At 41.6% G+C, this 12,016-nt stretch overlaps 1 protein-coding gene across 1 annotated transcript; it reads right to left on the reverse strand.

Annotated features, from left to right (window-relative positions):
• Positions 1-1,338: 1,338 nt before the first annotated feature.
• Positions 1,339-11,812, reverse strand: LOC119261872. The gene is made up of 4 exons (XM_037531891.1): positions 11,557-11,812; positions 10,295-10,464; positions 9,335-10,099; positions 1,339-1,677 (listed from the first exon to the last, which is right to left on the reverse strand). The coding sequence occupies exons 1-4, from the start codon at positions 11,810-11,812 to the stop codon at positions 1,339-1,341; spliced, it is 1,530 nt and encodes a 509-aa protein (XP_037387788.1).
• Positions 11,813-12,016: the final 204 nt, after the last annotated feature.

The following is a 12,016-nucleotide window of genomic DNA, read 5'->3' on the forward strand; positions in this document are numbered from 1 at the left end:
GACCCAATATTTATTTGAAAATAGTACAAAGACAGCATATTAACAACATAATTAATGCTTGGTAAATAATGATAAATTATGTGCCCACTTTGAGTTCGATGGTAGCAACGCGTTCTAAAAAAGTTGGGATGGGACAACAAAAGACTGATAAAGTTGTCTAATGCTAAAAAAACTGGCAACAGGTCAGTAACATCACTGGGTAGAAAAGGAGGATGCCAGAGAGGCTGAGTCTTTCAGAAGTAAAATTGGGAAGGGGTTCACCTCTCTGTGAAAGACTATGTGGGCGTACAATTTGAGAGTCTCACTATAAAATAGCAAACAACTTGATATTAAGCATCTACAATAATATCATTTAAAGACGTAGACAATCTGGAGAAATCGCCAGAACTGGCTGGCCATGATCTTTGGGCACTCGGGAAATCGCTGCATGGAATCCAATATCTGTGAACACAGTTTGTCGCTGCATCCACAAATGCAAGTTAAAACTTTAAAATACAAAGAAGAAAGCATATATAAACAGGATCCAGAAACACTGCCACCTTATCTGGGCCAGAGCTCATTTACAATGGACTGAGATAAAGTGGAAAACTGTTCTGTGGCCTGCTGAAGCAACATTTTAAATTATTTTGGGAAATCATGGACACTGCTTGTCCATGCATGACTATATAGTAGTGTGGTTGGTGTAGTGTAGCGGTTAACCTCTGCCTTCTACACTGTAGACTAGGGTTCAATCCCCCACCACTGCAAGCACTCTACACTATACCAATAAGAGTCCTTGGGAAAGACTCCTAACACTACCTTGGCCTACCTGAGTAAAATAATCCAACGGTAAGTCGCTCTGGATAAAAGCGTCTGCCAAATGCTGTAAACATATTAAAAAGAGATGATGAAACAGAGTTGTAAACATTCCCCCTTCCCAACTTTTCTTAGAACGTGCTGCTGCCAATCAAGTTCAAAATGGACCTTTATTAAAAAAAAAAAAAAAACAATAAAATTGCTCAGTTTTAGCATTCAATTTGTTGACTTTGTACTATTTTCAAATACATATACAGTTTAAATGATTTGCACATCATTACATTTTGTTTTCATTTACATTTTGCACAGTGTCCCAACGTTTTTGGTAATGGGGTTGTATTTTTATTATTTCAATGCCAGATTCCTTGGCCTCTGCTTATTTTTGTATGAAGAGCATATAAAATAACACATTAATGACCTCACACTGTACACCCCCTTCACACAATAATGAAACTTACTTTGAGCCAGCTCCAAAAACGAGCTTAACAGCAGCCAGCTTCAGGGCCCCCTTAGCCGCCAGCCACAGGACCCGTTCATCAGCAGCTAGCCACATGTCTGCTCGTCAGCTGCCAGCCACAGGACCCGCTTGTTAGTAGCTAGCCACAGGATCCACTCGTCAGCTGCCAGCCACAGGACCGGCTCGTCAGCAGCCAGCCACAGGACCGGCTCGTCAGCAGCCAGCCACAGGATCCGCTTGTCAGCAGCCAGCCACAGGACCGGCTCGTCAGCAGCCAGCCACAGGATCCACTTGTCAGCAGCCAGCCACAGGATCCGCTCGTCAGCAGCCAGCCACAGGACCGGCTCGTCAGCAGCCAGCCACAGGATCCGCTCGTCAGCAGCCAGCCACAGGACCGGCTTGTCAGCAGCCAGCCACAGGATCCGCTCGTCAGCAGCCAGCCACAGGATCAGGACAGTGTGGAACAAGTGGGTGCATCATCTCCCTCTGTTATATACCCCTGGCCCTAATGGCACTGTTGACGAACAACTGGTGCCATTTAGGAGCTACCACCCATTCAGACCACACATACCATCTAAACCAGCTAAATAGGAGTCATGATATTAAAAGATAAAAACAGAAATCTTCATGGATCATAATGCCACAAAAGGAGGGTTGGACAACATGGACAAGCTGGTGACTGGCTACACCTGCAAAAGGAGAACAATATGCTGATATTTTTCAACATCTTGCACATCTCAGCATACAATGTTTTTGTTATCTGGATAGTGCAGATAGCCCAAACCCGAACAAAGGAAAGCTCTAGAGGAGACGAATCTTTCTATATATTTTTATATGTGATTCTGAATGACTCCATTATGTAGAGTTGTATGTACTGTAAAAATCAGACGTAATGGCAATCATATATTCATCCATTTTTTCAGGTTTTGAATCTGTCTCTGGCCACCCCAGTTGAGGTATGTCCAACAACTTTGTGACGAGGAGCGTTGAGGTGGACGCACATGCTGAGATTTATTTTGGGCAAATCCAGGGTTATGGTCGAATCGGTCTAGGTTCAAATAACCAACACGGAGATATGGAGAGTCAGACATAACTCAAATGCACACAGGGAAAAACACCAAACACTTCAAACAAATCAAACATACAAACAGCACAATCAAACAATAAACATATTAAACATTCAGCACATACATATCCAACAGCACCTCAAACAAAGACCAACACAGACCAGGGCAAACACGGGGCTTATATAACACAGGGATGATGAGGGACAGGTGGGAAACAGGTGGAAACAATCAGGGACGGAGTCACAAAACAGGGGGGCAGGTCTGTGAAAACCAAAACAAAGAAGAACGTGGACGACCGGTGGGTAAATAAGGCACATGGGGGAGTGTGGAGGAACCAATCATGACAAACTTATCTGAGACATAAACATTGTGCAATTGTTCTTTGGTTGTTCTTAGATTTTGGTGAGTGGAAACTTCAAGGCCTTCTGTCTTTGATTTCTTGGAACCACAAAAGATACAGTATAACTTTTAGGTTATCATAAGTACTAAATAAGCTAAATGATGTGTAATAATTCCAATGGTCTTTTGCAATATTCAAGTTAATTCATTTCCTGTTTATATTCTAAATTTCACCTGAAAACAACAACAGTGCTGAGAAATACATGAGTTCCATCACACAACATCAACTCAACCCAGCCAAACTCTGACAAGAGCTCAGAGATTATTTTAAAGCAGATGAACTTCACTGTGATTAAACTTTCTGTGAGTTCTGTGAGTAGAACTTTTGGCAAATCAGCAGCTGCAGCACTGTTCAGGCCTACTTTCGGTTCTGAAATCCACCTGGAGAGTTCACCTGATACTACCAACATGTAATGCTGCACTGCTTCCCTAAATGTGGCTGCATGTGGGCTGGTGGTTAAAAAAACCCTGACTGGGTTGCCATATTGAGTAAAAACAATTTTGCAATCAAGAGAGAAAGACAAGAAACAACACGTAGTGAAATAACTTTGACACAGATAAAAAAAGCAATATTGCAATTGATTAAATAAATAAAGCAAAAACAACAACAAAAAAGTAAAATAATGAAGTTGGTTAAATGTGTTGGCTCCCTGTTTAAGATCAAATGTTCAACTAAAACCGTTCACATAACTGAGGAGAATCCCTTTTAACTACTGAAATATGAGACCACATTTTAAATTCTAACTTAAATGCTTTTTAAAGTGTTTGGGTTACTTATCTAAAAGACCCTACTTTAAGATTGTCTAACTGTAAAAAACACACACTGCTGCATATATTTCTTTATTCTCCAAAATGATGTGTTCAAGTCATCTGGCAACCCTACTCACTTCCTCAAAGAATTGTATTAAAGCAGTTCTTTCTCATATGTTAACAAAGAGCTACACTGATGCAGGACAAACTAGTTCTGTAAATGAAAGGTTAAAGTCTGCAGTGCTGATAATAGATTACTGTACAGGGATGAAGATACGACTGTTTATACTCACAGTTTATATGCAGCTAATATCAGCAGGTCAGCCTGTTTCTGTACATCTCTTTAAACGCTCATTTTCTGATTAACCTCTTGCAGAGTTATATGTGTAAACTTAATTTAAAAGCTTGATTTTGGTAAATTCACTGTTCATCACTTAGGAACATCAGTTGATTTTTATTGTATCAATTGGTATTGATTAGGTTGTTGACGTTCCAGAAATCTGGTTTGGTTCTTTTTCTCCTAAGAGAAAAATTAATTCTTATGTGTGAATTGGTAGATTTGCCATCTTGAAAATAATAAACATCTATGCGCTTTTGGATTGGTCCACTCTCATCATCTGTTTATGTTTATTATCTCAGCACGGCACCTTTATTCTCTTTCTCACTCAGCTGCAGCCTTTGTGCTGGAGTGTGGTTGGTTAGTGTAGTGGGTAACACCTCTGCCTTCTACACTGTAGACTGGGGTTCAATCCCCACCTGGGTAAGCACCCTACACCAATAAGAGTCCTTGGGCAAGACTCCTAAAGCCACCTTCGCCTACCTGTGTAAAATGATCAAACTGTAAGTCACTCTGGATAAGAGCGTCAGCCAAATGCCATAAATGTAAATGTACTGGAGCCAAGGGCCCCATACAAATGAAAACTGGATATACTGTATGTGTTACATGCTGATGTAAACTGTTCCAGATATCCAAAGCCAGCAGAGAAAATACAAAAAAAAGTAAGAATTGCAAAAACATTTATTGTTGCAGTCCAAAACCTGTTTGTTCAGTCAGACCACAGCACTTCACAGCTCTATAATGCTAGTGTTAACGTCAGTGTAGATGGGTCCAGTGAAATAATCACTATAAAAAGTGATCCAAGTTACTAATTCCTTTCCCAAACTGTAATGAGATTACATTACTTATCACTTCCTGGAAAAAAAAAAAAAAACATTCTCATCACTCACTACTTTACATCTACACTACTCTACTAGGAAGGTAGAATGAAGCATGACCTCCTTCTGGCCTACCCAGTTACGGAAAGATTACCATCAGCCGTCATCATCAATAATGCATCGGTTGTGGTTGATGGTTTAAATCTGCCATCAGGATAGTTATTTATCAGTCGTAAGAGTCTATTAATTAGTTACAAGAGTATGTAAGCGTAACCATTTAGCTTAGGGTTTAGTTTTAGGGGTAGGTATAGGTTTAGTTTTGAGGTTAAGATTAGGGTTAGGTTCAGATTTAAGAGAATCTTTTACATTCAACTTCTAGTTCAGCTGCATTCAATGGATATTTAAATTTTAGCTAAATAAAGATTGAGGATGAAAACAAGCAATTTTTTTTTTTTACCAAGGTGTCACAGGAGCTAAGACCCAGACCTAATTTAAAAATATATATCTGGGGGCTCCAATACTGTCTTTCCCCTAACAGGCAAAACACTTTTATTTGAATATTAAACAGATAGTTTAAAAAAATGAACTGCTAGTAAACATGGGCAGTAAAAATTGGACAGCTCTAAATCAGAAAGTAAAGGCATAGAATGATGGAAGCAGTATGGAAGTATATATCACAGTATTATGTTTCCTTCAATTCCTTCTTAATAAAAGTAGCTTCAAATAATGACTAAGGTTCAACAATGAATATTGGGCTGTTGGTTTATGTGATGTTAAAACATTTTGATAAGAATTTGTAACAGGCACTTACAGTTTCTTGATCTCCTGTCATGCCTGGAACCTGCCTGCTGTCCATAGATCTGTTTCTATCTCTGGTATTCTATCTATATCTGCAGTATCTTTGGCTAGAACAAGTGTCATTGATTTGAGTGTTTACCAGAAATAAATAATGTGATCCAATCATGAAATTAACCTTACTCACACTGTGTGACGGTCATGGTTTAAACTTCAGTATCAGAAATGAAAAAAAAAAGATGGTATAATGACATCTCACAATAAGATCAAACTAGCATTAACGCATGGACATGATGAAGAATGTCCTTTGCATAAGGCTTCTTATTCCCAGTCCAGGAGACTCCATGCTCTGCATATTTCTCTCCTCTGCTTATGAGGGTGAATCCTCCCATTACTGGCAACCTCTTTTAGCATGAAGATATGCTTACAGAATATGCAGTTATGGAATAAGGACGTGCTCTTGCGACTTAAAGATGAACTCACAAGATAAGTCTTACAGTCCAGAAAAGGCTTTGGAAATAGAACAATGGTACAACTATCAGCCATTGGAAATGATCAAATTAGAAACTTTTAATTTAAAAGCAGTCAATATCAGCACTTTCTCCAAAAGCTGAGGCATTTGAAGAATTTTGTTGTATTGTTAAACAAGTGTGTTATGGCTGGAAATATGAAATATACAAATATTCTATAAGAATAAGAAAAGCTTAATCACTGAATTTTTAGCATTTAATTGTTGTTGCTCCAATATTAGGCTCCAGAGATTTATTATTTAACCTGACCACTCAGCTGAAAGACCCAAGTTCAGATTGACCAAACTGATTTAGTGTGTCATTTGTTTGTTTGTTTGCGCAAACTCTGAGTGAGGAAAGTGAAAGTAAATTAAATGCAGGTTACTGTCAAAAGAAGAGATCAAAATCCATGAAAGATTTCATAAATGCAGCTTAGTATATCTGACTTTTATTCAGGTCTATTTCCATTATCATGTGTAATAGCAGAGTATTTAGGTTAATTGGTCAAACACTGACTCAGTAAAACCCATGAAATCAGGCTGATCTGTGACATGTTTTACAGCAGTGTTTTTGTTTGTTGGTCATTAATTGACAAGCTTTTGCACTAAGAAGCTGAAAACAGGAGGTTTTGAATTTGCGACACTATTTCAGACAAATTAGCCATCAGATTAACATGCTTACAAACATTGTTTGGTATTCTTTATTGGTATAATCCCCCCTCCCTTACCTGAGTAAAAAGCCCCCCACATCTGGGGAAAGAAGCCCCCACCTGGGAAAAAAAGCCATCACCTAAGAAAAAGAAGCCCCCCTACTTGGGGAAAGAAGCCTCAAACCTGAGGAATAAAGCCCCCCAGTCTGGGGAATGAAGCCACCTCTACCTGGGAAAAGAAGCCCTCTGCCTGGGTAAATTTAGGGGTTACGGTTCTGACAGACAGCTGTCAATAGAAGGACCTTATAAATGATGATTTTATATAATTAATAATATAAAGCTTATTACTGTCTCTGCTAATGTCTTGACTCATCCATGTCTTTACAGACCTTGCTTTGTGCACTAGTGTGCAGTCATGTTGGAACAGGAAGGGGCTGTCCCCAAACTGTTCCCACAAAGTTGGGAACATGAAATTGTACAAAATCTCTCGGTCTGCTGAAGCATCAAGAGTTCCTCTCACAGGAACTAAGGGGCCAAGCCAAACTCCTGAAAAACAGCCCCACACCATAATCCTCCTCCACCAAACTTTACACTCAGCACAATGCAGTCAGACAAGTACCGTTCTCTTAGTAACCACCAAACCCAGACTCGTCCATTGGATTGCCAGATGGAGAAGTGTAATTCATCATTCCAGAGAACACGTTTCCACTGCACTGGCACTTTACACCACTGCATTCTACACTTCTGCAAAAATACAGTACAAGAGTGCATATTAAGGTTGTATTGTAAACTTTTACCAGCTGTATAGTCACTAAATAACTGGATTTGCTATTTACAGTATTTACAATCTCACTTAAAGGACCATTGGGTTACATTCATCCTGAAATATGAATAAACCTTATTAATAAAACTATTATCTCTTTGTAACAGGTTAGCAGTATAAAACAGCATGGGACATGAAAAGCTGTGGAAATGGCAAAAGGAGTAGGAGGACATGGGTTTAACCAGCCTTTAAATACTGCTGGTCATTAGAACTGCAACAAAAACAATTTGTTTACTATTTTCCCTGTTATGATACGAGTGGGTCAGCTTAGACACTTTCATCAGCTTGAAGTGCTCTTGTTTTCTGGGCTAACTTCAGCCTGATGTATCCTCCATTTCGCCCAAAATATTCAGAAAGAAATATTTTTCAAAACAAAAACTTGGTGAAAGGTAGCAGTGTCCAAAGCTAAATGAACGACTGAAGACCTTACATGGAGGTAATAAATTAGTGTGTGTTGCACTGGTGTGAGTGGATCAGACACAGCAGTGCTGCTGGAGTTTTGAAACACCACAGTCTAACTGCTGTGCTGAGAATAGTCCACCAACCAAAAATATCCAGCCAACAGCGTCCTGTGGGCAGTGTCCTGTGACCACTGATGAAGGACTAGAAAATGACACAAACACAAACTGTGCAGCAGCAGATGAGTTGTCGTCTGATTTTACATCTACAAGGTGGACTGACAAGGTAGGAGTGTCTAATAGAGTCGACAGTGCGTGGACACAGTATTTAAAAAAGCCAGCAGCACTGCTGCGTCTGATCCACTCAGACCAGCATGACACACACTAACACACCACCACCACAAAAGTGTTACTGCAGGGCTGAGAATGATTCAACGCCCAAATAGTTCCTGCTCTGTGGTGGTCTTGTAGTAAAACAACTTAAATTGCTACATATTCGTTAGTTTTATACAACTAAAAACTATTTGAAAGAGTTTTCTTTCACATTTCAGTTTGTTATACACCTTTGCAAATTTTGGGCAAATTATATTAAAAATATAGAAACCAGCCATTAGGGGTGTACTTTGTGTACTTCTGGTGCCGGTCCCAAGTCCGGATAAATGGTGAGGGTTGCGTCAGGAAGGGCATCCGGTGTAAAACTTGTGCCAAAACTATCATGCGGATCACAAATATGATTGCCATACCGCATCGGTCGAGGCCCGGGTTAACAATGATCGCCTCTGGTGCTGTTGACCAGCAGGGTGCCGGTGGAAATTGGACTACTGTAGGTCGAAGACCATCAAAGAGGAGAGGAGGAAGGCAAGTTAGAAGGCAGCGAGAGAGAAGGAAAGGCAGGAGTGTGGAGGTTAGAGTAGGGACTCTGAACATAGGGACAATGACTGGTAAAGGCAGAGACCTTGCAGACATGATGGAGAGAAGGTAGATATTCTGTGTGTCCAGGAGACCAGATGGAAAGGAAGCAAGGCCAGGAACATTGGAGGTGGATTCAAACTGTTTTATCATGGTGTAGAGAGGAAGAGTAATGGAGTAGGGATAATCCTAAAGGAACAGCTTGGGAAAAGTGTTCTGGATGTAAAGAGAGTGTCAGACAGGATCATGAGCCTGAAGTTGGAGGTTGATGGTGTGATTTTGAATATGGTCAGTTCATATGCACATTTACATTTACATTTATGGCATTTAGCAGACGCTCTTATCCAGAGCGACTTACAAAAGTGCTTGTCATTACTTCAGAATATCTCATGTTAATAAAGGTCGACATAATTTTAAAGAGCTTTGCTCTAAATTGCTACCTGAAGTTATCTATGCATTGAGACCTAAACAAATACAACAAGTAGAAAAATACCTACAACTCAACACAGAGTCTACACAACACTAAACCTGCTGGAGAAAAAAAAAAGTTTGTAATATAGTGAACAATAAAAGAGGTGAAGATCTTTAATAGACAGTGTTAGTGATTAGATAAGTGTAGTGTAAAGAGATGGGTCTTCAGACGTCGTTTAAAGACAGCAAGTGATTCTGCTGTTCGGACACTTAGGGGAAGTTCATTCCACCACCTTGGTGCCAGGACAGAGAACAGTCTGGAGGCATGTTTTCCTTGTGATCTGCAAGATGGTGGGTCAAGTCGAGCCGTACTTGAAGCACGAAGGTCTCTGGGTACGGATCTAGCTTTCACCATTGATCTCACGTAGGAAGGAGCTGGACCATTTTTGGCTTTGTAGGCCAACATCAGGGTTTTATATCTGATGCGAGCTGCTACAGGAAGCCAATGAAGGGAACGCAGCAGTGGAGTGACATGGCTGAATTTAGGAAGATTGAAGACGAGTCGAGCTGCAGCATTCTGGATCAGTTGCAGGGGCCTGATGGTACGCATTGGAAGACCAGCCAGAAGGCAGTTACAGTAATCTAGTCTAGAGATGACTAAAGACTGAACGAGTACCTGTGTGGCCTCTCTAGAGAGAAAAGGTCGAATTCTCCGGATGTTGTAAAGGAGAAATCTGCATGACCGAGTCAGGTTAGCAACATGAGCCGTGAAAGAGAGCTGGTCATCTACAACTACCCCAAGACTACGAGCTTCTGTAGATGGAGTAATCAGGGTGTTCTCAAAGGGAATTGAGAGATCACACCGAATACCAGAAGATCCCGGGATGTAAAGCATCTCCGTCTTGCTTGGGTTCAGCTTGAGGTGGTGGGTTGTCATCCACGATGCAACGTCTGCCAGACATGCTGCGATCCGAGGCGAGACCTGTGTGTCATTAGGAGGAAAAGAAAGGATGAGTTGTGTGTCATCAGCATAGCAGTGATATGAAAAGCCATGGGAAGAAATAACATGTCCGAGTGAGCGGGTATAGAGAGAAAATAGGAGAGGACCCAGAACTGAACCTTGAGGAACACCAGTGGAGAGGTTGCATGGAGTGGATGTTGAGCCCCACCATGTTACCTGGTAGGAGCGCCCCTCTAGGTAGGACTCAAACCACTTCCATGCTTCCTGAAATGTTCCTGAAATGCCAAGGCCAGAAAGGATAGACAGAAGAATCTTGTGATTGACAGTGTCAAAGGCTGCAGAGAGTTCGAGAAGAATCAGAACTGATGACAGTCCAGCTGACCTTGCTGCATGGAGTTACATCAATTTTTGTGAAGACACCTGTGTTCCCACCAGGCCTTGCATAAAATATAACGACAAGCCCTGGTTTAATGCCAGACTGAAACAGTAGCGCTGGTCTAAAGAAGCAGTGTACAGGAGTGGAGATCGGGCTCTGTACATTCAGGCTAGGAACACACTCAACAAAGAAATTAGAGCTGCAAAAAAGAGCTACTCAAACAAGCTGAGTAGTATGGTGTCCACAAATGAGCCATCAACTATCTGGAAGTGCCTGCAGAACATTATCAGCTGGCTGATGAGCTTAGCATCTTTTACTGCAGGTTTGAAAAGGCTGGCTCCCCACACACGATTCAGCACGGATTTACACCTTCCTGTCACTCAGCCATCCATTCAGCCTGCTCTGAAGATCTGCAAAAAGAACGTGCAATGACTCTTCAGGAGACAAAAAGTTAGGAAAGCACCAGGACCAGATGGTGTTTCACCCTCCTGTATGAGGGTCTGCACTGACCAGCTCACACCAGTCTTTACAGCACTGGAGCTGTGTCATACCTTACTGCTTCAAACGTTCCACCATAGTACCAGTTCCCAAGAAAGCAACCATCACAGGGTGGAATGACTATAGACCTGTTGCATTGACCTCTGTTGTCATGAAATCCTTTGAGAGACTGGTGCTCTCCCATCTGAAGAAAATCACAGATCCTCTGCTAGACCCCCTGCAGTTTGCATACTGGGCAAACCGGTAGGTGGACGACACAGTGAACATTGGACTCCAGTTTATTCTTCAACAGCTTGAACACTCAGGAACATATGCAAGAATTTTATTCTTGGACTTCAGTTCAGCCTTTAATACAATTACCCCAGGACAGCTACACAAAAAACTACTCCAACTCAGCATGCCAAGCCCCACCTGCTTGTGAATCACCAACTTCTTCACTGGCACGGAGCAGCAGGTGAGGTTCGGAAAGTTCACCTCAAACACCCAGATCATCAGTACAGGTGCTCCACAGGGTTGTCCTCTTACCATTGCTCTTCTCTCTCTGTACACAAGACTACCTCCACGGACCCCTCAGTCAAAAACTTGAAGTATGCAGATGACCTACAGTCTTTGGTCTCATCTGAGATATTGATGAGTCTGCTAACAGATGGGTGGTTGATCAGGTGGTCCTTCAGAGCAGCCACAGCAACCTGGTGCTGAACACAGTAAAAACAGTGGAGTGATGACAGTGGACTTCTGGAAGAGCCCTGCAAGTTCCTGGGCACAACAATTACCAGGGGCCTGAAGTGGGACTGCAGCGCATCATCAGGTCTGCAGAGAGGACAATTGGGGTTGAGTTGCCTACACTGCTGGAACTGCATGCCACCAGAACTAGGAAGCATGCAGAGAAGATTTCCACAGACCCCTCTCACCCCAGACACAACTTGTTCCAGCTTCTTCCCTCAGGCCAGCGCTTCAGCCAGCTGAGGAGCAGGACATCCAGGCTACAAAGGAGCTTCTTCCCACAAGCTATCACCCTCTTGAACAGTTAAAATTTCACACAAAAAAAATTCCAGCTTCAAACT

This window comes from Pygocentrus nattereri, chromosome 20 (assembly GCF_015220715.1).
Source record: "Pygocentrus nattereri isolate fPygNat1 chromosome 20, fPygNat1.pri, whole genome shotgun sequence".
Classification (NCBI taxonomy): Eukaryota; Metazoa; Chordata; class Actinopteri; order Characiformes; family Serrasalmidae; genus Pygocentrus; species Pygocentrus nattereri.